Source organism: Aulostomus chinensis, chromosome 18 (genome assembly GCF_037954235.1).
Source record: "Aulostomus chinensis isolate RoL2024-O1b breed Wild chromosome 18, RoL_Achi_v1.0, whole genome shotgun sequence".
Classification (NCBI taxonomy): Eukaryota; Metazoa; Chordata; class Actinopteri; order Syngnathiformes; family Aulostomidae; genus Aulostomus; species Aulostomus chinensis.
Window position 1 is genome coordinate 17,542,026 of NC_141337.1, and position 26,624 is coordinate 17,568,649.

General features: G+C 43.4%; 2 protein-coding genes and 1 long non-coding RNA gene across 8 annotated transcripts; 1 reads left to right on the forward strand and 2 right to left on the reverse strand.

The window, feature by feature from the left end:
* On the reverse strand, positions 1 to 9,471 carry tefb (TEF transcription factor, PAR bZIP family member b). 2 transcript variants are annotated; one of them, XM_086185954.1, is made up of 4 exons: positions 9,300 to 9,471; positions 4,742 to 5,254; positions 4,103 to 4,320; positions 1 to 3,399 (listed from the first exon to the last, which is right to left on the reverse strand). In XM_086185954.1, the coding sequence occupies exons 1-4, from the start codon at positions 9,403 to 9,405 to the stop codon at positions 3,184 to 3,186; spliced, it is 1,053 nt and encodes a 350-aa protein (XP_086042080.1). In that variant the 5' UTR covers positions 9,406 to 9,471; the 3' UTR covers positions 1 to 3,183. The 2 variants fall into 2 exon arrangements, with proteins under 2 accessions (XP_086042080.1, XP_086042079.1); XM_086185953.1 differs by lacking the exon at positions 9,300 to 9,471 and adding an exon at positions 5,855 to 6,205.
* LOC147245492 (uncharacterized) lies at positions 6,573 to 18,250 on the forward strand. 2 transcript variants are annotated; one of them, XR_015110204.1, is made up of 4 exons: positions 6,573 to 6,637; positions 11,879 to 11,994; positions 14,872 to 16,922; positions 17,137 to 18,250. It is a non-coding gene; the product is annotated as an uncharacterized LOC147245492 (long non-coding RNA). The 2 variants fall into 2 exon arrangements; XR_015110203.1 differs by having other exon boundaries at positions 14,872 to 18,250.
* LOC147245493 (zinc finger CCCH domain-containing protein 7B-like) lies at positions 9,988 to 25,347 on the reverse strand. Of its 4 annotated transcripts, XM_086185949.1 has the most exons (21): positions 25,196 to 25,347; positions 24,954 to 25,051; positions 24,806 to 24,842; positions 23,658 to 23,855; positions 23,110 to 23,268; positions 22,291 to 22,371; positions 21,925 to 22,110; positions 19,228 to 19,768; positions 17,923 to 17,975; positions 17,749 to 17,836; positions 17,174 to 17,335; positions 16,766 to 16,977; positions 15,838 to 15,938; positions 15,564 to 15,745; positions 15,383 to 15,468; positions 15,120 to 15,280; positions 13,843 to 13,948; positions 12,399 to 12,507; positions 12,069 to 12,205; positions 11,807 to 11,976; positions 9,988 to 11,487 (listed from the first exon to the last, which is right to left on the reverse strand). In XM_086185949.1, exons 2-21 carry the CDS (start codon positions 25,010 to 25,012, stop codon positions 11,307 to 11,309), a joined length of 3,009 nt encoding a protein of 1,002 aa, XP_086042075.1. In that variant the 5' UTR covers positions 25,013 to 25,051; positions 25,196 to 25,347; the 3' UTR covers positions 9,988 to 11,306. The 4 variants fall into 4 exon arrangements, with proteins under 4 accessions (XP_086042075.1, XP_086042074.1, XP_086042072.1 ...); XM_086185948.1 differs by having other exon boundaries at positions 15,120 to 15,468; positions 17,749 to 17,833; XM_086185946.1 differs by having other exon boundaries at positions 15,120 to 15,468.
* Positions 25,348 to 26,624: the final 1,277 nt, after the last annotated feature.

Here is a 26,624-nt window from a genome sequence, read left to right on the forward strand (position 1 = left end):
AAATCCCAATTTATTTCATATGCATGGTACAAGATACTTGAGGACATGGTACTGCAGCTTCATGTGTCCATACATGGTCGAAACGATACAAAACACCCAACAAAAACATTGTTTATATAAAAAGAGAAAGGAAAGCAGAACACCATTAAAACAAACTTATAAAAGGTTCTCAATAGAGATGTTTCAATATTCATCATAGTAGCTACTTTAAATAGTAAACCAGGACATAGTATTGATGCAAAGCACTCAAACTAGCAGGTTAGGCCATTTTACATGCACACACACTCCTTTGCGCCACCTACAGGTAAAGAAAACTGCACAAATTCCAATCTGACATTTAATATTTTTATTTATGTTAAGTCAACATCGTTTCAGTTCTCGTCTTAGTTAACATGTATCAAATGTAAAAATACAGACACGTAAGTTTTCAAAATTGCAGCAGTTATTACCATCTTTGCCTGAGGGTGGTGCCAAACACATCCTCAAGTCTGCTCCGCCTCAGCTTTAAGTCTTTTTTTATTCATATCAATTGCTGACGTGGAGAATTTACTGCAAACCGAGCACAGACGTTTGTGAGCAAATTCTATGAGGCGCTTTGCATCAAAAAAAGGACAAAAGAAAGAAAAGATTGCTACATGCTGTACATTGTTCTGGATTTATTATCCTCTAAAAAGGCTCTCGACCAGTACCTTAAGTATTCCTTTTGCGAAACACTTGTAGTTCCATTAAAAAAAAGTACAAGTTCATTGATTACACTGGTTTAATAACAGCCTAATATGCAAAATAAACACATTGCTAAGAAATGTCTGCTGTCTTACACTGTCAGGAAACAAACGCAAAAAACTAGAGAGGAAACACAAAAAGCACCAACTGATCCAGTGTATCTAGATAAAAATCAATCTTTAGGAAATAGAAAAGAATCCACACAGTGATCGAAAGATGCTGATGTCCGCCCCGAGATCCATGTGGGTGGAGCTGTTGAGTTTACAGGACATCCTGACAAAGATGCTCTGCATTATATTTCTGACAGAACCGTACAATTAGACCATCAGACTACCCATCGAAAACAAATCTGGTTTCAGTGATGGTTCACAGACGTAAGTACACTTGGTGTCAAATATATGAAAAGGAATCCAAACAAACTAACAATGGGTTTCATGCATTAGGATCCTAGACTACACAGGATCTAAACTGGAAGCACAAATGACTTTGGGGCATTTATATTGAAGTACATCATTGCAGTTTCACATACAACATTGTTACCGAAATAAAACAAGCATTACATAACAGGAGTATTATTGCCACAATTATTCTCTTTCCAAGATTACGGCGATTATGAGCGTGAGCCGACCGATAACGAAATCTGCATCAGCCAAGACACTTGAGAGTCCTGTAACAGTCTGTAATATTTTCTACTAATTAAAAACAGACTCTGCCAGTCTGGCAAAAAAACAAAAACAAAACAACAAAAAAAAACCTCCCTTTCATCAGCTAGGATTTGCCAAAATGAGCTGAGCTGCATTTGATGTGCTCTCTTCTTCTACTACATTGTAGCCCTACAAGACCATTCAACATAGGAAGTGTTGGATGAGGTAAATAAGAGTGTGCCCTGCCCTTTGTGTGTTCAGACACACGTGAAATTATAATTATATATATATATATATATATATATATATATATATATATATATATATGGAGAGAGAAACTACACAAATCTTTTGAAAAACAAACTCACAAAAGCACAGTTTACTCATTGAAGTCCCTGCTTAGTCATTGGTTTCATTAGTATTGTTCCTCAAAGGAAATAGAATGATCTGATATATTGTCATACATCACAATCAACAGATGCCTTATTACCATCAGAATAAATACAGCACTCATTGACTATTTGGCAAATAGAAGGAATAGCATTAGATTAATAAGAAAGACACAGTCAGAATCCCTGTCTTCTTCGCTAATAAAGAGACAATCTGTTATGTACAGGGTTTAGAACCAGTCGGGCCTGGCGAAAGTCTTTAAAGGACAATCCAGCCATCACTACACCATTACCAGGCAAGCGGGGAGTCTAGCGCCCTCTACTTGCAGTGTGCAGTAAAATAAACATCCCTACATGTGCATATCCCTCTACGTGCGAGGGCCCTGGAGATCATCTAACTACAACCTTCGACTGTAACCTACACACACAAATAATCCTCGGTTTGTAAAATCAACCCAATATCCATCTCCTTCGTCGATCTTGTGTGAGGTTCGAGAAGCTGCTTTGAGGTTAGTAGAAAAGGAATCACAGTAACCTCTAACTGTGGGACATGCATTGTTTTTTTTGTTTTTTTTTAACCGTGTCCATCACGTTGTATGATAAGAAACGCACCTGCTACCGCTTTTATCTTTACACACACAATGTTGTTGTTGTTTTTTTAAGAAAAAGTGCAAAAACTGATTTCACACTGGTACACGCACATACGTGGTGCAGGGAGAGGACTATAAATGTAGTGTTTTTTTTGAGGGAGGGTCTCTCCTCTGCTGGCCTGACGTAATCACCTCCCCTCTCTGCAGGCGCAGCCACCCCTGTGGATCGGCCTGCTGCTCCCGTATGCTTCCTAACCCTTCATGACTAACTCAAACACCTGTCTTCAGATCCTCAGCCGGAGTATTTTAAAAAGGAGTTACAGACACAAACAGAAGTGCAACACAAGGGAAAGCGAGGGGTGGGACATGTGCACTATTCTAAATATATGACTCATGCTTTGGTCCGCTAAAAGGAAGTGCTGTGCAGTGACAAAAACGTATTTGTGTGGTATTCGAAAGCTTGTGGCAGCCTACTTTTTTTTTTTAATCCTTTCTTTACTTTCTGGAAAGCGTCTTGAGACGGACCGTGTTTTCCATTTGTGTTTGACCGCAGGGGTGTTGTCCCCTCCCTCTCAAGGGTGTAGGAGCCAGGCGCTCTCCACCTTCCCGTGACCACCGCTCCCAGACTACCTGGCTGCCTGCCAGTGTGCATCCACAACTCCAGCACCTGGTTGGGGCCAGCAGCTGGAGCTTGACACAGTGACTGGAGGTCAGCGAAGACAACAGTGCAAATTGAGATTTCCCGTGGTGTTTGTGTCTGTGTTGGATTCTGCGGGGAAGGAAGTTTTGCTTTTGTCTCATTGATACTTCATGGATTGGTATTTCACTTGAAGTTCTTTACAGCGGGCCATACTTAGCCTCGTATCGGGCCAGGATGTTCTTGCAGCGCCCACAGTCCTTGCGCAGTTCAGCTACTTGCTGCCGCAGGGCAGCGTTCTCCCGCTCGAGGAAGGAGGCGCGCACCGTGATCTGGTTCTCCTTCAGCCGCCGTGCATCACGAGAACGCTTGGCTGCCAGGTTGTTCTTCTTTCTCCTGGACCAGTATTTGTCATCCTGAGGAAACAAGAGCAAGATTTAATGAGAAGCGGAAAGGGAGGGAAGGGAGAGACACAGTTGACAAATGTTAGCCAGGGATTTGAGACAAATGTACAGCTGTGTTGTGGACCCCCTCCCCCCACCCCCACCCCCACCCCCAAGCAGATTAATCTTTAGTCTTCACCAGCACTGACCAAAGAAATGTAATGAAACCTCTCGCACACATTGATCATCTTTATTTTATGAGACGTGGCAACTGCTGTTTACACGCAGTATTTTCACAATTCGTCTGTTAATCCCACCAAGACCAAGAGCTGTTAGTTGCCATTGTAAAAGGAGTGTCCTGTATGGGAGACGGCCAGCTTGACTGTGTCTACACATTCAGTAGGCTTGAAATTCTTTATATATTCATAAATGTATTTATTCGTTTTCCTATCTTTTCAAACATTTATTTCTATTTTCATTCAAGTACTCTTCAAATTACTTACTTACTAATTTGGTATGCTGTCCGTTTTGTGCATATCCCCTTTTTTTCCCTTTAATTTTTAGAGATGTAATTAAACTCAGATCAATAATTTCCCTATCATACTGCTCCAAAATGTCTTCTGGTGTTCTCTTTCTGATGACTAGGATTTGGGTCATGCTCACGCGGGTTAAGGCTGTTGTTCTTCCACAGTAACACACAACACGATGTCACACGTCTTGTGAGTGATCACCCTACCTTCTGCTCATCAGGAACAAACACTTTTTTGGCCTTCTTGATCATGGGCTGCGGCTTGAGCTCCTCGTCAGAGAATTTGTGTTTGCGTGGGTTGAACAGCTCTCCCCCCGGGACGCTGGACAGGACCAGGTCCGTCGGGTCTGGCTGGAAGTTGATATCCACCTCGATGGCGTCCGGGTCGATGGGGGAGGGTGTGTTACGTTCTCCTGTGTTATTCCCTACAGGCGCGGGGACAGACAAATACAATAAACCTCTCAGGTTCAGCTGTCAACTGTAACCACTGTCTGCTGACTACAACTTGTAGTGAGGTTCCACCCTAAAATTAGTCTGGATGATTTTTAGGAAAACTGTTTTGTTTCGGGGTGTCATGGTAATTTACACCTCTAAGGTGACAGCTGCAGGGAGATGTTGGCGTAACAGCTATAGATTGTGCTCAAAGGTCAGCGTTTTATTTGTCCAAACACAGTACTCCATTCTTAGATACAAAGTACAGCTACACCTCTAGCACGACAGGAATGAAGGGCAGTGTGAAAACAAAAGGAGTTCCTGCAGAATTTTTTCCCGAAAACAAAAAGTAACAGGTGACATGCGACCTCCAATACTAAATAGAAACAGGAACTGTGTCAAAACTTGACTCACTTGTTTTCTTCTCCTTTACTTCCACCTCTTCAACTGGTGTCTCTTCCTCAGGCAAAGACTCTTCTTCTTGCTCTTCCTCCTCTTCCTCATCTAGTTTGGCTGTTTGAAGCGTGGTGACTGTCACCGTCTCCTCTGGGTCGGGGCTGACTGTAGTAGAGGTGGCATTCGCAGGCGGTGGGGAAGCAGAGGCTGGAGTGGACGTAGTAGTAGTCATGGTAGCTGTAACCTTGGCGCTGCTTCTGTCTTTGCCTTCCACCAGAGTCTTCTGCTGATCCTCCTCCTCCAGGCTTACTGGGATCCCATTCTCCAGGAGGAACTCATCCAGATCCATGTACTCCAAGTGGAAGGTCTCCCCATCGTAGGGAATGGTTTTCTCCCAAATGGCAGGGGTCAGGGAGGCTGACACCCCTCCACCACCCCCGCTGCCTCCTCTGGAACCACCACCAACACTGGGTGCCCCAGCCCCACCTCCCTCCACATCCTCAGAGGAGCACAGCTTCTCTTTCTCGATTTCTGCATGAAAAGACAAGAAAAAAGGGAAATTTATAGGTGCTGGGAGTGAATTCACTGAGGACACACACTGAAAAGGCTACATTCTGATGGAGAAAAAAAACATGGTGGGAGGGGGAGGGAGAGTAAATAAACAAAGATCTGTTACATCCTGATAGGCTTGTCAATGTCATACAGTATATGGCTGAAGCTAGAGTGAGGATTAGGAGGAACAGAAGGCGATCGGTGCAGGTAACACAGCTCGTTCCACATGCGCACCCCAGCATCCGAATCATGAACTAGTTCACCAGTAAAACCGGATAAACGTGCGCAGTGAAAAGCCGAGCTGTGTTTGTGTCCAGGGGCGTGTTAACAGTCTGGTGAGGCTGCTTGGACAACAGCAGAGACGACCTAGAACTTTGTGTTCTTTCGTTTTCTCGTCGCACCGAATGAAACTGGCTGCGTGCAACATATGGCCGCCTGCGTCCTACTCGAGCCTCCTCACACACTTGACGGACTGTGACACGGAACATTGCGCTGCATTTACTTTGGCGTGGATTAAATTAACCAACAAAACGCTAATTCACACGGCAGGAAGGAACATGTTTTGCATTGCGGTCTTACCGTCGTCGCCCTCCTCCAGGATGTTAGGAGGCGGGATGTCCATAATCTTCTTTAAAACAAATGGGAAAGACTTGTGTGGAGCCGCCGGAGCAACGTTACCACCGGGTTGAGGAGCGACTGCTACCGCGGCTTTGCCAGGCATTGTTCCCTGCCGAGCTCCGAGCGGACCGAGGCGGTTTGTCTACGGGTACAGTGAGGTGCTTCCTCCCCAAGGGAAATGAAAAACGCTCGCAAACACTTGTGCAGCTGCTTCTCTTAGACCAGTTTGTCGATACAAACGCGCGTGGATTGAGAAACAACACCGTACAAATCGCTTTTGAGATGCTCGTGCCCCTGGAGTGCGTGTTGGATATTCATGAGCCGATGCCCCGCCCACTCCACGTATAGTAAAATCTGATTGGTTGTCCTTGTTGAACGTGAACATACATATACATGTTGTGAGGTCGCAGGAACAGCCTGTGACGGAAAGTAGAGAACATGCGGTTGTCGTGTGGCCAGCACCCTGATGGCGTATTCACACAGAACATAAACATTCCTATGGAGAATGTATTTAAAATGTGCATACCTTGATCATCACCACACAGTACCGCCCCCCTCAAAAAAAGAATCGAAAGACCACCGCTACCCGCTGTATACAGACACTCGTGTCCAAACACGTGCCCCCGCCCCTACACCGCTCACGTGAAAGTACAATCTGTCTGAGGGGGGGGGGGTGTGGCTCCACACACTCGGCACGTGCGGACCAAGGCGAGCTGCAGCGGGCACGCGCGAATCGTTAGAAGCGTAAGTACACGCCGCACACTGTTCCCACCCGCCAGCAACAAAGTTACCACCATGTGTCTCTTTGTTTTCGTCCAGAAGGACGCGTTTATATCGCGATAATGTTTACATCAAACGTTAACGTATGAGTCAAGCGCTCGCACCCCACCGTGTCACGTTTCCGTGCACGCGCTGCAACATGACAGTGACGTACCGTCTTGCAGCGCTTCTTTTGTCAGCAGGATATTCCTGTTCACGAACACAATGTTCAAACCGCAAATCACCCCGCCTCAACACTGTGTATTTGTTTTTGTTAAGTTCACCACAGTGACCGTGTGTGTGGTGTGACTGTCCCGGCTCACAGAGGACACTGGTTCGGTTCCCCCCGCAGCAGAGTTCATCCAGGGAACGCATTAACTTGTGGGACGAGCAACAAACGTCTTCTGTTTTAACGTTATTTCGTGCCATGCTGTGAGCGGGTCATGAGTCGGAATGCCCCAAGCGAAGCCTAATAAAAGCGCGTAATAACGCCATCTTTAATCTTTCAATGGCAGACCAATTTACGTGTCCCTCCCGTCATTGCAGTCCAAATGTTCTGCAGACGCTTTTTCAACATTGCCAATTATGCATTAAAGTGGTAAACGCAACAGTAAGAATCACACTGCTAAAGCACTGATAATTGAATGTGCTTTATTCTTTTGTACCAAGAGGACATGATCTACAGAGAGATGTGCTGTCGGATTTTCTTTGCCAGAATTCCACTTCTTCAAATCACTGTTGATTTATGAAAGCCCTGATCAGCTAGTGTGTAGTACGAGACAGATTTTTGAGTTTGAGACTCCCTTTGTTAGGTGAAGGGATGTAAGCTGGCCAGTCAGGTTGTGAGAGGCACAGTAACTGCAACTTTCCCGAATTCATCTGAGTTTTACAAGCGGAAACCAGTACACAGTCAGTTGCTGGTTTATTTATGTTGTTTGACCAGACCTGCCTTGAGTGCTTTAATCACAGCAGGACAACTAACTAACTAAATAAATAAATAAACATCGAAAACGTGTCAGTGCCCTCTGCTGTCCACTCACGCCACAGACACCCTTTCATAGAGCTGTTGCACAAACAGGAGCAGGCCTCGACTTTCAGTAAACAACAAAAAAGGGTTTGTACTCTCTCCGTGTTAAGATTGATATTATCTCAGTAAAAACACAAGAACCAAGCAGAATTATGTCCTCGTTCAGTCCCTTTGCTGTCTACGGGTCTGTCGAACGGCTGCTTGTGGTTTACACATAAATCAATACAGATGCGCGATTTTAAAAAGGAATCTACACTGGTAAGTCTATATTAAGAAACAATGATGAAGTGATAAAGATAACAGGTCTGTCTCCAAGAGACAGATGAAAAGGAAGTGCAGTCAAGTAAAGTCTACATGTAAAGTCTCAAATAAAGAAAAAGGCAAACAGCCGGATGGTGCACCAACCATTTGCAGGGGCAACAAGCAAGGCTGTTGATGTGTCGAAATTACTGAAAACAGACACATGACTCAAAGAAGCGCGTTCAATTTTTGAAAAATTCACTTGTTGTCTCCTCAGAGCCAGACAAGAGGACAGTTACTCCTCTCTCCTCTGTGCTCTGCTTTGGAGCTGAGACGCACAGAAACCAGCTGATGGCGTGTAAGCTTGGCACAATGACTGGTCACCGATGGGAAGTGTTAGCATACATCTGTCAAGCCATCAGATAATAGAGTCGTGCACAACACCGACTATGAAATATCGAATAATACATTTAAAAAAAAAAATCAAAGTATAAAGCTCTCTTTTTCCCCAAGGTACAAAGAGTCACCTCTGATAACTGACCTCGACCTTTGACCCCACTGTATGCAAGCATGTATAGAATCATAAAATGTCCACCACGGATGATTAAACACACAGCCATCCTCCAAACACTAAAGGTAAACAGGTTGAGCAAGATTCCCTCTGAAAGACCAACACCTGAACACAGAAGGAGGAAATCCCTCAACATTCTACAGCCAAAGGTGGCAACACCCGAACAAAGCTTCACAGGAGAATATTGTCCATTTTAAAACAGTTTTGTGTCATTCATTAGAAGGAATACGTAAATGTTTAGGCAGGTTCAACCCTGCTTCTAAGAGGACACTGAGCCAAGTGCATTCCGGCTCTTGGAAGCTTTGAAAAAGTGCACCGGGAGACCATTTTCTAAGTAGTTGAACAGCTCTTTGAGGAGAACTTGTTGATAATCATCCCTACAGCCAAGTAATCTGAGTTACTGTTGAGAACCCCATCTGTCCCCTTTTACCTAATACGGACCAAAGTCCAAAAGCATGACCATTCTAAAGAACAGAGCACCGAGCGATGACGAGACGAGTGAGGACTGTTTCAGTGCTGTTGGGTCCGCTGAAGGTTGCTCCGAAAATCTGCTGACACTTGAGACGTCTGATCACTTGTCTGGAGCGAGCGGCACATGTGGCATGCACAACTTCAAATGACTCACGGAACCACTACGAACCACAGCAAGATGTTTGACAAAAGAACCCAAGAACGTCAGCAGCACAGACATTTCATTTTTAACATCACTGGTTGTGGAAGAATTATTTTCTGGAAATTTGCAACCCTGCAACAATCAAGCCGACACATTTCTATTTATCATTTGTATAATTGGTGATAAATGTTCTTACCGGTGTCATCGAAAGCAGGGAAAGAAAAGGGATAGTCAGTCAGAGCCTTGATGAGATCAGGAACCTCGCTCCTGTCTCCAAAGAAGAGCTGATTAGCTGTTGACATGCTGCTCGCTCAAAGTGTCTACTGCTGTCTGGGAACTCTAAACGTTTGCGAGTGTGTGTGAGCTCTCGCCGAATGACTTTTAAGCAACTTTGCAGCAGGTCACATCACGGGGACGCCTGCGTGTGTCCGAACAACTTGAAAAATAAACCCCGCCCCCAACCACGAGGACTCCATTTAAGTTCATCCCGGGCCTGTCCGTCACCCAGCAGAACCAATAGCAAAGCAGAGGGGGCGGGCTCGAAGAAGACACACAACAACCACCGTGCTCAGCTGAGCACATTTGTTCCCACGCAACGCTGCACGTGGAGGGAGGAAGAAAAGTCTCGGGCTCGAAGCCAAAGCCAGCCGAGAGTACAGCGACATCTAGCGACTTCTTCGGGTAGTGCTATAAGAATAATAACAAACACGAAGTAAATTAGTAAAATGAAACGAGACTAATTACTCCTTCAGTTTCGTGGTTCCCGTTTTGTTGACAACATGGTTCACGGCGTCTGGAATACAGTCACCACTGGTGTAGCTCTGGTTTACCTGCCATGGAAGAACAAACGTCTGATGAAAACAATCAAAACAAACATCCCAAGGGGCCATACAAAGTCCATTTATTAATTATATTAAAAGAAAGGAAAATGGAAAAATGTATCTCAGTTTGTTATCAAATCAAAAACAATACAACTGTAATGTAACCATTATATTTTATGCGATACATTGATGAGATTACTCTTACATAGTAGGTTAACCTAATCTGAATGATGCTGGGTAGTTTATGATCCACAGCAATGCATTATAAACTCACCGCATATGGTGTAAAAGAAATTATGAATTCAACATTAACCATTATGAACAAAAAGGAAAAATAATCCCCATATAAAGTCAGATTTATACATGTAGATGTGTGAGAACTTAGTGATGTACTTTGAAACTTGCTGCGACGCTTCTTCAAAGTCAAATAACTAATGATCTTCATATTATTGCTATATTTTATTCTCATCAGTGTATTTACCACTGTGACATCAGTGGTATTAAAAATAATGACTTTACTGGACTTACCGCATTGCCCCCTCTTCATTCTCTGTCACTGTGTGACGGTATGTACCAACTACCATACACAGTACTGTTCTGCAGTGTCATGGTAGCTGTACTTTGTTGTGTGGTCAACTCTTGCACTTTTTCAAATTATTGCTTCCCTCGCAGAAAAAAAAACTCAACTAAAAAAACTGGAATTCTTGTTTTTCACAGAATTGATTGTGCTGGGGACTAAAGGTCCCTCTTTGTAGTTGATGTCTTTCAAGCGCTTTCATCCTTTCAAAAGGAGTCGTGATGTAAATGAAGAAACCAAAATTGTTCCACAATCCGTAAAACTATGAAGTCTCTGAACCGTCCTGTGAACGGTGAAAATAACCAGAGCCAGAAAAACACATCAACAACAGAGAAAGCTAAATCCCACCATAATAATAGTGCAGCTGAACAGAAAATGGCAGTTTTTATTGGGGAAATCCTGTTTGTGTACTGTGAAGTAAATGAAAATGCACAGTTGCTGACAAGACTTCAGGCTCTACCACCAAGTTTGTGACAAGTTTTCTGCAGGTCATAATAACTAATAAGCATGACAGGAAGAACAAAACTGGAATACGGCATGCAAAAGGCTGCATTAAGGCCTGAATATGTGAACAATAGGAATATTTATGTGACGAACAGTGTGTCTGAGTGTGTTTGTCAGTTATGTAGCGCCAAAATGAGCCTTATTTCCATATGGACTTTTCCACTGATGTAGTCACTGAAAAGACATGAGCAGCACTGACAAAAAATAAAAGAGGACATAAAGATATTTTCAACATTTAGTGAAGAGTTATTTGGCTGGTCACAAAATGGCTTTCAGAGTTACGTTTCAGTCTTCTTCCTCCTCAGTCCTGGAGTAGAAAATTGTACTTCCCAAAGTCAGAATCCTCAGGCATGATCAACATATTCTTCCGGGCTCGGGCCAACTTCTGCCGGAGGAAATACTGTCTGTCTCTCCACTCCTGCAGCTCCTCCAGACTGTGTGCGTAGTCACAGCCCACAGTATCAGGACAGTCACTGTCCCACCTGTCAACAACATCATATGGTTTCCCTTCCTTCCTTCCCAGAATTTCTCAAATGATGTTGGAAAAAAATCTCAGTCTCTATGAAGTAGCGATATAAACACTATACGTGCGGTGTGTTGAAATTACAGGAGGCAGAAATCCAAATATAAGAAGTGTTGGGTGTCCATTAGCTAAGAATGACTCTTCTATGTCTGCGTAGGGAGCATGCCACGTTCCTCTGAGGAAGGTGCTGCATCTACAGTGGCTCAAACCACGAGCTTCATGTTTTATTGTCCTCCGGCTCTTTTTCATGTATAGAGGGAAAGTGTAGATTCTCTTACTTGGGGCAGAGTTCAAGGCATTTGCCAGGGAAGCGGTAGCTCCACTTTAAAACCTCCTCTTCTCCTTCACAGCTGAACACTCGGTCCTTGTGCTTCTCGGTGGAGATGTGCTGCTGCCATTGGCGCTCGCTGTTACTGTGCTTTCCACAAAGATGGCAGTGGAAGCCGCTCTGAAACACAGAGGAGAGGTGAGTGGTTGTCGTCCTGAATTGATTTGGGAAAAATGTGGCTGTGTTTAGTGCATCACAAAAGTGAAACCCACCGTTGGTTCAGCGTGGTCTGTTGGCATGACAATGCATTTCTCCTCTGAGACAAGCTGGGAGAGCGTGGCTCCATCTGCTGGCTGGTTATGGGAGGTTAGCGTCAACCACATGTCATACATCTGCTGCATATCCCGTACTGCAGGCACAGAGTGAGATGATGTGTTTTCTACTGATTTGAGTTATAAAAGGTAGATGGTAACAATATAATATTCAGCAGGAAATAGATTTATAAATATAAATATCAGCAGCAGGTGACTGAGCTTCATCCCTTTCATACCCTGTCTTTGCTAGAAACCGTAGTGCAAAAAAGCCCAGGGTTAATTACTTACGATCTTCATTCTTCATATACATCCACATGTCCCTCTCCTCCGGGCTGTGGGCAAAGGTGCAGTTCCCACTGTAGCTACATTTCTTTTTCTCCAACATCTGGGTGCATAACTGTCAAAACAAAAATCATAACACAGATTAGTGAGGGGCCTTGTTCACCACTGTAATTAATTGGGTTGAAATGTCTGGTTTTAAAAGTGAGCAAGGGTCTGTGTACACAAAAGCTGACATCAGCACAGCTTTATTAGTGTGTTGTATTTAAATTAAGCTAAAGTAGAGTAGTAGAAAAGGCTCTCAGGCTGGGTTTGGACCAAATGTGGCGCCGAGGCGGTTGTGCGAAGGTGTGGGCGTGTCAGTACGTGGCCTGTTTGTGTGACTTACGATGGAGGCTGCAACCAGCCAACTCCAGAAGGTGGGGGTAATATTAATCTAAAAACAGTCTACCAACTGCCGTAAAGGCAATTAAGAAGAGGAACAACCAGTAAAATACATCCTTATATACCACAGAAGCAGTCAACCTCTCTTCCATGTTCTTGGTTGGCTTGGAAACAGCAAAATGCTACAATGCTCTTCCCGTGTGGCTTTGGGCTCATATGTATCAAGCTTCTCAGAATTAGTCAGGACACTGCTAAGAGCTGAGCTGAGTAAGCAAAATCCTTGGCTGAAAGCTGCACTTTTGTGAGTTATCAAGCCTCTCGGTCCCGGGCGAAGACTAAATCTGAAGCGTCAGTCTTAGAGCTGATTCACGATATTTTGCTGGAGTACCAAACATTCCTCATTTACAGTTCAATACATAATTGACAATAATACTTTATGATATATGGACATTTGGGATGGCACTCGAATCCACACGTGGGTTCATGTTATCTGCCCACAATAATTATTTTCTCAAGTTATGGATCCAAACCTCCCGCCACTTGCAGATGAAAGTTGTAGGATAAACGTTATTTTTCACTGTGAACTGCACAGCTTCTGTCCACTGCCGTCTTGGTTCTACTCCCAATACACCCCTACATTGTTCAGCACAAGATAAAGCTGGTTCAAGTCAGGACAGTGGTAGAGCTCCAAACACAGGACAACGTTCGACTTTACACATTTAGGAGCAAAATTAATAACTGGGACAGGCAGTTGCAGCACCACTGTGGACTCACGTAAATGAGAGAACTGGTGTTTTCACCACAGCGCTGGATCCAACATGAAACCAGCCTTAGTATCTAGTCTGCATCAAGCATATGGTGTTCATCCCAGGTTAGTGACAGTTAGTCAAGACAATTATTCAACTTTGGGTAAAACGCTGCACTTATCATCGTCACTCTTTACTCAGCTGTCCGAACACAGTGGACAAAGAGCCATCGTGTCTCATGTACAAGTGCAGGACTTAAATGATGGAGGAGATCTTGAACCAAACCGTACAACACCTCTAAAGTGTAGGAAAGGCAGACCTACATCGTAGTGTGTGGGAAAGTTCTTGGCGTGTGGCAGAGGTCGCACTTGAGTCCATTTATTTCTCTCCAAAGATTTCACCAGCAGTAACCGTCTCTCTTTACTCCACCTGAACAGGACGACATGAGGACAGACACACTCAGGTTACAGAAACATCCATCCATGCTTTAAGAGTCATCTCGTCACCTATCAGCTGATATTGCACTGAATATGGAGCAGCAGATAAATATGACGACACACACACAGGAGAAGGACTGTGACCAGGGCTGATCTGAGCCAGGACAAGCCAGAATGTGCTGCACCGCCTCAAATTTGAATCCATCCCCTCACTATGTTATCTGTTTTGTTACTTTTGTATATATAAGTTACTCACAGTCTTAACTTGCTTGCTTATTTATAAGCAGTTTTAATGTGATTTTAAAGATAGAGATGAGGGAGAGGTGTGGGGGGAAGGTGCAATGCTGTCCAGGTTACAAGTGACGAGCAGGTGATCATCAGATTCAGAGCCGCTCTGTGCAGCAGTGCACGCACAAGCATGCAAAAGAAAAACGCTCGCCTGGCTCTATTTTTTTTTTTACCCATTCCAAACGATTTTCCCATACAAGTTCCATTTTCAAGATACAAAAAAGGCTGAGAGGCCGCAGCTGTGGTCCAATTCACATGTGGCATCACATAGGGAGCTCACCAAAGGTGCCATGTTTGGTGGGGATCATCGAGTGATTCAGGGTGATCAGCCTCACGGACACACGATGGGGCTGATGATTCAAACGTATGTTTGCATGAATTCATAGCATAGACACCTCTCATTAGCACAGGGAGAAAGATGAGCGCCGTATAAAAATATTCTCATTCCCCCCTCACGCTGCAACGTCACCAGCCAACCTTGCAGCGTTCCCATTGATCTAGAGCGTGTCCTCTGATTTTGCCCTCCGAGTTAATTGCAGCATAAATGCAGTGTTGCCAGAGTTGGGAAATGAATTCACACTTCCAAGTTATTGTAAACGCACTACGAGTGTCATTTATGGCCCACAGGGAGATGTTGGCCAGACAGTGATGGAGGTCTCAGCCTGGAGGGAGGAAATTCAACACAGGTCTGAGAATCACACCAGCAGTTATGAAATGAACTGGGATGTTGTTTAATAGAAATAAATGGACATTATGATGCAGTTCAGGAATTTTGAGGATTTGATAGTGACCTAAAGTAGGATGGAGTGATTTCTACAGATGCATCAGTGAGGCTGTCAAGAACTGAGGTGGGAAGATGTTTTGTTTGCACTCACACGTGTCTGGCCTTGGCAGTGCAGTACTTGAGGTCTTTGTCCGGCTCGCTGATCCGACTGCCGCTCCAGCACTGACCACAGGCGAACTTCATGTTCATATTCAGACTCTTCTCCACTCGTCCACCTCCTCTGGATTTGCTGGCTCCGTTTCCACCAGACAGCTGCTCAGAGTAGTTACAAGATAGGATCACGAGCTTTATACAGCTAGGTTTTTCTTTGTCATAATCAGGCTTATAGCTAGGATCATACAAATCTATTCTTACTCTATTTGCTTTGTGTTTGCCTGAGTTCTGTTCCTCCTTCTCATAATACTTAGTGGACACTTTCACCATCTCATCACAGCTTATACCTGTAAATAATACACACAAAAGTCAATTACTTCGATGTTGCAATTCTACTGGTTTCTTGAAGTAAAAAAAAAAAAGCCCTTGGTGTGTTTCTCACCTGTGTCCTTCTGCACCCTCCACGTTTTCAGCTCTATAACCGAGTGAGCATACAGGCAGCTGTCCTCTCTCTGGCAGCCATACCTGATGGCTTGGTGGCACAAATCAAAATGGCACAGGAGTCTTAGCGGGCGGATCTTTTTGTAATCGACAGTGAGGGTCCTCACCACAAATGCTAAACACCTGAAGGGCACAGAGGGAAAAACTGAACAAATGTGTTTAAGATTAAGATACGAGATTTTAAAGAGCGACAGATCTGATGCAAACACACTCACTTATTGGCATCAAAGTTGTGACGAACATCCAAGTTAGAACAGACAGTGGGATTCCTTGGGCAGCGTTTACTGATGATCCGGGGTTTACCGTCGTAGCATTCCTGGAGACAGAAGAGGACAAGCGAGTGAAAACTACAAACACGTGAACATTAATGACCAAAGATTCTCAACGCCGGAAACAAAATGCTGTGATTGGAGAATCTGCTCAGAAAAATTACAAGAACAAACCTAAATACAATCTTTTATTTAATCTGGTAAATCCCATTGAGATTATCATCACAATTATTCATCCCTGCATGTATAAATCCTGAAATACAGACATTTATCAGTATTAGTAACTTCATATCATCAGTTGTAGTATTGTTAGAGATAATACAGATATAAAGATTATATGTAGGAAAAATACATGAGTAAAGGTCTATTTGTAGGGAAAAGGAGGAAAACTACAGAAGGTTAATATGTAGGAAAACAAATAAAAATACATAAATAATGGCATATTTGTGACGGGGGGTATGTAAATACATAAAATACAGTTGAAGAGAATACAAGAATAAATAAGAACTGTACTAATGTGGAAGTACGTACATGAATAGAAAGGTATAATACCTTATTAAGTTACAAATTACAAAGACATGTCAATTATTCATGTATTATTTACACAGGCGTCATTTATTCAAAACAGAAATTATCCATTCATATTGGATTATCTTATTGGGAACGTTTATCTTTTGTTGATTAGTAATTCGTCTCAAAGCCTCCATAAAAAAATCTTATTGACATTTTCATCAATAAATAAATCTCATAAAGTTTTTACGTACAGTTCCCATGCAATTCTAGTGTAAAACCGAAAAGTTATCGTTATTGTTGAATAATTGTTGTTTATGTTTTCTTGTCTTTTCTGGTGTGTAAACAATTGTTTTGAGCTGACCTGACAGAGGAAGATGAACATGCCGCGGTGCTCCTGGAGAAGGCGGATGATGTTGATTACAGGGTCCAGCTTCACCTCCGCTGGTTCGAACAGCAGCTTTCTGTCCAGGGCCCCCTTCCTCTCTTCTGTCCAAACATCAATCTCCAGCTGGTTGAAGGCAAAATTGCATTTCTCACCATACTTACAGAGGCCCACCTCTGACTTCTGTAGCTCTGGACACAAGAACATGACTTATTTACGTGATGGGTGCATTCACGCGCACTCAGCTGTTTTAGACCGATCACAACAGAGGAGAGCTGCCTTGCTATCTTTGATGGACAAAAGTTCAGTTAAATGCCTATTTCTCTGTATTCTGTTCATGCCAAACACAGATTCACCAGAAGTGAAGCAGAAGTTCAAAACCTGTACCTTTGCAAAGGACAAAGGGCCCACTGAAGGACCTCCATGAAGGAAGCGGTCGCACTCTAGTCCACTCAGAAGAAACATCTGCCTTTCGTCTACTTAGAAGAATATCTCGCTTACAGCTGTGGACAAGGTCAAGCTTGTGAACAAAAGTATGAATCCCTTGACCTGAAAACAAACACAAACAAACAACCAAGCATTTGGGAAAACTTCAATGATGTTTCCACTTCCGAAATGCACAAAACCGCATGACTCTGATTGACATCATCTGGCATAATGTTCCTTTCATGTCAGACACTAGAGGTGGTAAAGATGTCAAACCAGATCAGTCATGATCAATCACGTTCCAGAAGAAGTGTCAAAAGGTGAAAAGCCGACGTTGGTAACATTGTAGCTGTTAGCAATACCAGCTAGCATACAAACATGGAAGCAACCTGTCTACAGATGGAAGACTAACAGTACCCCGTCTACAACAGACCTATTCACTTTGCATTTTGGAATAAAAACTGCATGTTGTGTGTAGTATGTCAACCTCCAACCTTTGCCTCAGAGATGAAAAGACTGCAGGACTGTTAACGTACCTTCCCGAGGGAAACAGGTGGAGCATGCCTGCATGAACTCGTGAGTGGAGGACAGTGGGTTCAAGACTGATCCTTTGTCCTTATTCTGCTTCAGTATCAAGGAAGAATAAAATATCAGTGGATTCCAGCAAAACCCAAATAAACGGCAACTCAATCTAGATAAACATCGCTTACTTTGTTACAGTTGTTCTCTGGAGATGGTGTCGCTGGAGCAACAGTGTGAGAGGCTGTTACATGAGAAGCAATGAAGGAGTAGAACGTTACGTATACGTGATGTTTTTGCATATTTAATACAATTGTGTCCAATATGTTTTTGAAAAGCCTCCCATTGCTAAGGTTTCTTACAATTCTTATTTGAATTTAGTAACTTGCAATTTTCCATGCGTCGTCTTGTTTGAGTTCAAATCAGCGGACAGATTTGATTGTGTTTTAATTATCTTCACCTGTCATTACACTTCCGGGTAAAATTGAGAAAACAGTGGTTTTTCAGAAGCAACATAAAGACAGAAATCAGTTGCCTCCTCGAGCATAATTCTTGGTTATTTACTGTTCTTTGAAATCTTTGTGGTTTGAAAATCCTTCAGTGAAACAAAAAGAAGAAGAAGAAAAACGTCACGGTTAAGTTGCAGCCCCTCACATATTCTTTAGGAAAAAACTACGGTAGCTTGTAGGGTCACATCAAAGAACCAAGACTGTTAGTTTGTTTTGAGCCCAAATCAAGTGGATTACTGAGCACACAGCTTGATAAAGAAGGTGTTGATTACTCTGGACACAGCAGCTGAGTTTGGAAAGGGAATGTTTGCAGTTGATTGGCATAGAACACCATTAGCTTTTAGCTAAATTTACACTGCTGTCTCATTCTACATTCTGGAGTCCCACAGAAGTGCTGAAAAAGCCCTTTTGTGAACTCCATCCATCCATCCATTTTTTACTGCTTATCCTGTTAAGGGTCGCGGGGGGGCTGGAGCCTATCCCAGCAGCGGTTGGGCAAGAGGCGGGGTTCACCCTGGCCAGGTCACCAGTCCATCACAGGACCAACACATAGAGACAAACAACCATTCACACTCACAGTCACACCTACGGTCAATTTAGAGTATCAATCAGCCTCGTCCTCTCTTGATGTCTTTGGACTGTGGGAGGAAGCCGGAGTACCAGAGAGAACCCACACAGGAACAGGGAGAACATGGAGACTCCACACAGAAAGATCCTGTGATGGAGCCGGGACTTGAACCCGTAACCTTCATGCTGTGAGGCCACAGTGCTGACCACTGCACCACCGTGCCGCCCCCTTTGTGAACTCAATGCATCTATTTGTAAGTACCTCAAACGTAAAATTCAATTTAAGGGTGAAGCAATACTTCAAAGAAGGCTAAAATATTTGGGGAGCTTCAGCTAAAGTCAAGCGAATTTCACCATCTATGAACTGTGATGACATCTAAGCTTCCTGCTTTACCAAAAGTAGAAGTAAATTCCAATCACCTGTGGAATTGAGAACATGAAGTGTGTTCAGGCCATTTGCCCCCATCGGTAAAGCTGAGCTACCACCCTCCACTGAGGGAAAGGAGTCCAGAGCATCAAGGGAGTCCAGCTGGTTCACAGCATTCACACCGCCGGGAGGGACAGAATCAATCTGAACCCTTGAATCTGAGACGGTCTCAAGGGAATTTAGTTTATCCAGCACATTTACAAGAGACTTTTCCTCCAAAGCCAGTTCTGTTCTGAAGTCGTCCAGGGAGTCAAGGCCATCCAGGTCGTTCAGCACTGAGGGGGTTAGCCCTAAGATGGGAACATCCACACCTCCAGATGAGAAGTCATCCAATGCATCCAGACTCTGTGGGACGGAAAGGTCATCCAGGGCATCCAGTGTGCTGCATCCACCACTTGTAAGGGAGTCCAAGGAGTTCAGCTGGCTGATGGCTGAGTTGAAGAATGCCGGAGGGAGCTGGGGTGTTGGTGCTGGAAGGACCACAGGGGCCGTGTGTTTTGAAGCGCCTGTCCTGCTGGGGACTGAGGGTGTCACCTGGGTGTGGGTCGGGAATACGCCAAGACAGAAAAATAGAGAAAACAGAGGCAGACTCAAGCTGCATGTAGTCTGAAAGGAACGTGGACAGACAGCAGAATGTATCTTTTACTGGCTACACCCACAGTGCACCAACACGCGTAGACGTGTGCCAGTTTGTTTTGCTTTCATTTGTTTTATCACCTTTTGACCTCAGCACAGCACTGTGAAGACCATCCACCAACTTTGTGTGATACGGTGAGTTAACATCCACCTGAGTTTGCTTCTATAATAACCACCAGCTGTGTCATGCACTGGTGCAGCATAGTTGCAGTACCCTAATGAACGTCAGAGACACCTGATTGTTATCAGTTTGGTTTGAGAAGGGCGGTGAGGAGAGCATTGCCATTTTCTTTTAACCACTTTCAGTTTTGGGACAATATCTTGTGCTTGTTTAAGCATCCACATGTTGTTAAGTGTGCGCTCTAAAACAGCGTCACACTCTTGGATTAGAAGCAGCATGTCAGACAGACCCCCCCAACATTCTCTCCCTCAACAGTGATAGAATCTTTAAGACTTTCTACTGCATGTCATTAGCAGCGAACGTGACCTCAATAAGCTCCTCAAGAAACTCTGGTCGTTTCTTTTCCCTTTTTTTAATTCACTTTTGACATTTCCTGTCATTCATTCTCTCGACGGAAGCAGGTGATGGGAAGCCAATAAAACAAGAGAGCAACCTCAAAAACCAAACTGTCAATAAGCCAGTCACTTCCTGTGTGCTGGTAGTTTGATACATTTACACTAAACACTTGTATTTCTCCACCGATTTTGTATGGAGGTTCACGCAACAGAGAGTAGAGAGCACTACACACTCGCTGTAGCCACACTGGTCCACATGCTTCTGAGTCAACTGAATATCATCCAGATACAAGAAAATTTACACACACACACACACAAACCCTTGTACTTATATCTTTGTGAGGACTTTCACTGATGTAACACGTTCCCTAGCCCCTCCCCCTAAACCTAACCATCTCTACTGACTGCCTGACCCTAACCTTGACCCTAAACCTAACCAGAACCTGATTCTAACCTCGACCCTAAAACCAAGTCTTGACCTTCAAACGGCCCTTTGAAGATGTGAGGACCGGCTAAAATGTCCTCACGTCTTCAAAAACGTCCTCACTCTGTTGGTTAAATACGTATTGTAGTCCTCAATATGTAGCAAGTACAAGAACACACACACACACACACACCCCATGGAGTAAATGAAGAAGACTAAAGCAGATACATTTTGGCATGAAATCATTTCACAGCCTCTAAACAAATTTGTGTAAACCAATGTGATCACAGTCCTGATAAATTAATTCTAATCAGGGCTTTGCGATGTGGTATCTGCCTGTCAGGTCAAGTATGGGTTGGTGTGTAGGGAGGATGTTGTTGCAGCTAGCTTTTATCGTGGATGGTCAGCGGGGCCTCTTTCGAAGGGACGTATTTATGATGTTTAAGTTAAAATACCATGAAGGGATGGATACGATGGTATATAGTCGGGCCTCTTACAGCATAGCAGCCAGAGGCTCAGATTTGGCTGCAAGAATCTCTCAAAGGGTGCTCTAGAGCAGTGACACTGTGCTTTCTGCAATAAACCTTTTTATATGCAACTAAGACTGTGTCAGCGGCCGTTTCTTCATCATCTTCACATCATCACCATCAGCAGCAAAGATATAGTGCATTTTTTTCCATTATAGTTTACCAACATTTCACCACATGTATCGATACATGGAACGATAAAGAAATCCTCTGCTCCTGTCGGTATGGCAGCTACTTCCCATCACCTGCTGGCCTCCAGTCATGGCCGCACAACATTAGAGCAGCACCCAGGGCTTTGATAGACAATGTTTGGGTGCACTTTGGTTTTAAAGACAAAACAGGACCTGAGGTGAAGTGTGATGTCGACTCATGTAATCATTACATACTATGAGTATAATCTCATGAGGTCCTTGCCAATACCCCACTAATTTTACGATGCTGCAGAAAATGAATAACACTTGAAGTTTTTCCATTCCCAAAATGTTGAAGGCTCTACTATTTCTGTCACACTGCTGGTTTTAGAACCTACAACAGTCTTCTAACCAGGGACACTGCCATCCCTCATCAGTTTTTCTGCAAGGTCAAACCTTGGTTGGCTCTTGCTCACGAGGATAGAAGTCAAGCAGGCTGTCCAAGTCATCTCCTATCAGCTCTGAGTCATCCACTGTGTTCACCCTATTGGGTACCAAGTTGGTAGGCTGGCGGCAGCCAGACTTTACGGCAGGAGTGGAGTGAGGCATGCTGGGAGTGCTGCCTAAAAGATCATCAGACACCTAGGCATGAGGAGGAAAGTATTAGCCAAATTGTTCAAACATGAGTACTTCATGAAGTTTTAATGGTTGGGGATAAGCCAAAAAACACACACTGATATGGATATCCAGTGACACACACACATACACACACACATTATTCACTAGCGTTCAACAGTCAACAGAATCTAATCACTGACTAACCTTTGTGCTGATGTAGGGTTTTCGATTCCTCAGCCCCAGATGTTCAGCAAGCTCCTGTGCCAGTTCATTCACCTGTTTGTCCTGGCAAGAGTTTAAGAGAAAAAGAGCAACATTTACCATCTTGTGGTGCCAAACTCAACCCCCCGAAATTATTTATCTCTTCATGCTTTGAGGAAAAAAAGAAATCTTACTGCTCACGCTGAAAAAAAGACAAATTAAAAGGCACGCAGAGTTTAACTGTTGACAGTAGTTTGGTTTCTCGAAAACTGATCAAACTCCAGCAGCTATGAAGTATGTGAGCTGTGATTAAAAGATTGAAGACCACTGTGCTTGCAACTCTGCGCTGTTGGCAGCTTTCACTGCCCTGGCTGAGGCGGGACATCCACTACCTAGGAAAATCACTAACCTATATCTTGAGAAGAGGTGAAGAAATAATCATCAAGACGGTCAAGAAGGTCTGAAATCACTGTTTCGTAATTTTCAGGGTGATAGACGACAGTTGCACTAACATTCGAATCAAAGCGACACATACGAATGGTGACGGCTCTCACTGAGCGCTAAACCTATAAAACAACGCACAGTAGTTTAGGTTCTGGGGCTGCATGATTGTAGTTTATTGTAGTTTGTGATATTGGAGGGAAAAGTGAAATGCACACCATTATTCTCAGAGAGGACATCTCTGCAGCACCACCACAGTTGATGCAGAAATGGCTTTTTGACTCGTAACAAGCCTTTAATATTGTGCTTTAGTGCAATGGTGGTTGAATTGTAGTTTTGATTAAATTTTAACTCATTTATATCCTTCTCTCCTTCCCTTACCAGACGACTGATGAGCAGGCAGTCTGTGGTGCAGTTGTAGGCCTCCTTAAATTTCCCAAGCTCTTTCAAACAAAGTGCCTTCCTGTACAGAGCACTGCAGCTCTCCTTACACACCTCCAGAGCACTGTCACAGTCCTTCAGGCCCACTTCGTACTCCTCCTATGGGATATTTCAATACAGACAAATATTTCTCTTAAACACCCTCAAACATATCCAATTCATTTGTTATAAAATGGGACAAAAAGCTGGATTTAAAAAAAAATACAAATAAAACCAACATTGGACTTTCTTCTTTTCATCAAGTTTACATAATTTAAACCAAAGGATTGATAATTAAAAATGTGACACTGACTGAGAAGCTCCTTCAGCTAGTTTCAATTAAAAGGTGGAACCACGTTCATCTGGTTCCACAGCTGACTCACTCACACATCAGATTTGGGTGCGTAAACCAGTATTGTGAGTGTTTTCGTAATTCAGCTGCCTCCATCTTCACAAGAGTCCATCTGAGCTGTGCTAATGACGGCTGAAACACCACCTCATCATCTCACCATGTTGAGGTAGGCTGTCGCTCGGCTGACGTACAGACTCTCTAGTAAATCTGGGGGGATCTGGATCCCTTCCGCTGAGGCGTAGTGTGAAACGTTCAAGGCTTCGCTGAACTCTCTCGCCGCCTGCTCCCAGGCCCCATCTCCGACCAAAGAATTACCCTCATCAAGCAGGCTGCGCACTAGCTGGATCAGAAAGTCCTGAGGGGAAGGAATGAAGAGAGATGCTGATGCTTCAGAAGGAGGAGGAGGAGGAGGAGGTGGAGGTGGAGGAGGAGAGTGCAACGAGAGTCGTTATCAGATGCACATCAGTTGTTGAGTGGTGAAGCAGCCCTGTTACGTCTGTAGTGTCAGAGGTGCAGAGGTAATATGGTTTAGGTACTTGTAGCAGAAGTTTTTCAGTGGAATGCTACTTATTTGAACCCCAATGCATTGCAGATAGATATTACTCTGGAACTTTAATTAGCTACTTAATTAACTTCTCATATTTCAACACCCAAAATGGTGCTACACCAGCGTTTTAACCGCATCCAAGACAAGTCCCTCAGGCATCAGATACTGAGTAAACTATGATTCACATGATGATGTTTAGAGAGAGAATTTCAACTTTAAGAAATACAAATATTTTTTTAATTCTCTCTAAAGAAAAAAAAAGAAAGAAGGTAGAGACCCTTCTCTCTTCCATGCTGCATGAGGGAGTTGAGAGACAAACAGAGGTTAGCTAATTGTTAATTATCTTAGCAAAATGGCTGATGGTGGGAAAGTCATCAAATCTTGGCCCACATGAATAAAACTAGAATTGTGGGTCACATTATTTATGAAGTGGGACACACACACACACACACACACACACACACACACACACACACAGGCTCTGGGGAACATGGACAAAACATATCTCACAAAAAGTTAGCAAATACTACAAAAGTGCCTGGTTCTGATTTTACATGAAGCCACCAATAAAAATAAATAAATAAATAAATAAATAAAAGAAGCAGAATTACATGAAAAAAATTAAGTGACAACAGCAGGCACCATAGGAGGGTTTGTGACCTACTGAACAACTTATGACCCGGTAATTGTGGAATATGACGTGCATGATAAAACCAACAGAACCAAAGTGAGGAGACAGACGTGGAGACTGCTTGTACCTGGTAGCCCTCAGGCTCTGGATACGCCAGCGAAGACCTACAAGACAAAAAGTAAAGTTGGTATCAATAATGGAGGAGGCAGCCAGTACTCAATCTAGTTTCACTTCCTGCCCAAGCAGCTGAAAAATGACGGCAAATGTCTTCTCACTGTATGAATAGCAGCGCTCTGCCGATCTCGTCTTTACGTTTCTGTCTCACGGGGTCCATGCTTGCTCACTGCGGGGGCACAAAAGGGCGAAGAAAAACCTGAAAGATTAAATATAACGTGTGATACGCGTCTAGTCTACAAAAGACGAGAAACACCTTCATGGCAGCCTCATCCAGAGAGCATGACCTCGCATGTTCGCCTGGTATCACGGATGAAACCGGGCCAACTTAAGACACACCTACCTGACGAAGTGAAGAAGTTCATTGAACCCCAAAAAGCAAAGGTTGTCATTGACTCATCTGCCCCGAGCAGGAAAAGAGGGTGGGGAGAGTGCGGGAGGGATGGTAAACAGCAAGGAGGGGACGGCAACGGGAGCGCCCGTACTGGGTAAGTTTCGATTCCTCGCAGTTTTTTGTTGAGTCTACTCAATGCGCTGCTGCAGCTTGAAGTAAGCAGCCCTGATTTACGTCTCTCAGGCATTAGTTCCTACATACAAGCTCCGCCCACCTCTTCCTCTCTGTACTTCATAACTAATTTATAGAGGTTTCATAAATGTCATTTGTCGAGAATAAAATATATCTCCTTATATCATATTCTACGGATTTATGCAACTACACTCAATATCTATTTGCGTTTTTTTTTTGTCATCTCTTTATAATCCCATACCTGCAGTGGAGAAGAGTTGATATTCTGCTACATGAATAAAAAGATGGCCGCTGTCCACAAGTAAGTGCCGGACCAGGAAGATAAGAAAAAAATATAGGAGGACAACATGTGATACACAGCCAGAGATGGGGAAGTACAGATACTTTGTCTACTTTTGTGGATTTTTCTGGTATTGTGACTTGACTATTTATTTTTCTGATGTTTTGCATTTAATTTCTACATTTCAACACAAATATATGTTCTTTCTGTTTCTTAGATTTTTAAAAAGAGGCTTGTTACATGAGTTCTGATGCTCTACAGATAAAAATCATGTAAAAGAGGTAGTAGGGAAACAGGCAAAAACTAGATTTCAGTCCTAGATGTAGGTGGCAGTTATTCATGTAAACATCGAAGGCCGCTTGTCAAAATGTAGAAAGGGAGAGAAATGAGAAATCGTTCATCAAACGTGAAGAAGCTTGAAGGTATCTGCTATCATGCCAGCTGATCTCATTTGTGTTTTTGAAAACCATTATTATAGATTATGAAAAAGAAATAACTCAGTAATTTTAACGTTATAATTTTGAATACATGTCTGTGGCTACACATACTTGAGGTGTGTACTTTTACCACCTCTGACACTATCACAATGCCTACAAGGAATTTTAGATGTATTTTGCATCTCCTGTCCGGTGCCTTGACCTTTTGACACTCAGGGCAAGTCACAATCTTTTTGAGCTTCCTGCCAAGTGAGGAATGTCTTCACTCTCTGACTCAGGCATCTCCAGGGCTGCATGTAAAGGCAGATGTCAAACTGGTAAGGGGCCAACAGTCATAAGCAAGTATGCAGTAGTAGTAGTAGTAGTAGTACAATATGTCTCAACAACTTCAGATCAGAGAAATTTCTTAACGGATTTGTTTGAGCAGTTTTGTACAAATCTTAAGAAAATGTTTGAATTGATACAGTATCATCAGGCACAGATTTCACACTGGCAGGTTAGGGACCCAGGGGGTCCCAACGTCACACCT

What these genes read in the sequence shown, in the direction of transcription:
- tefb (XM_086185953.1), bottom strand. Translation starts at nt 5,996, where the DNA reads ATGCCTGGCAAAGCCGCGGTAGCAGTCGCTCCTCAACCCGGTGGTAAC. An exon ending in AGTAAAGGAGAAGAAAACAA is followed by an intron (nt 4,321 to 4,741) that starts GTGAGTCAAGTT and finishes CCGCGCCTGTAG; the next exon opens with GGAATAACACAGGAGAACGT. An exon ending in TTGTTCCTGATGAGCAGAAG is followed by an intron (nt 3,400 to 4,102) that starts GTAGGGTGATCA and finishes TTGTTTCCTCAG; the next exon opens with GATGACAAATACTGGTCCAG.
- LOC147245493 (XM_086185946.1), bottom strand. Translation starts at nt 25,012, where the DNA reads ATGGACCCCGTGAGACAGAAACGTAAAGACGAGATCGGCAGAGCGCTG. An exon ending in CAGAGCCTGAGGGCTACCAG is followed by an intron (nt 23,856 to 24,805) that starts GTACAAGCAGTC and finishes CCTTCCCCTCAG; the next exon opens with GACTTTCTGATCCAGCTAGT. An exon ending in CGACAGCCTACCTCAACATG is followed by an intron (nt 23,269 to 23,657) that starts GTGAGATGATGA and finishes AATATCCCATAG; the next exon opens with GAGGAGTACGAAGTGGGCCT.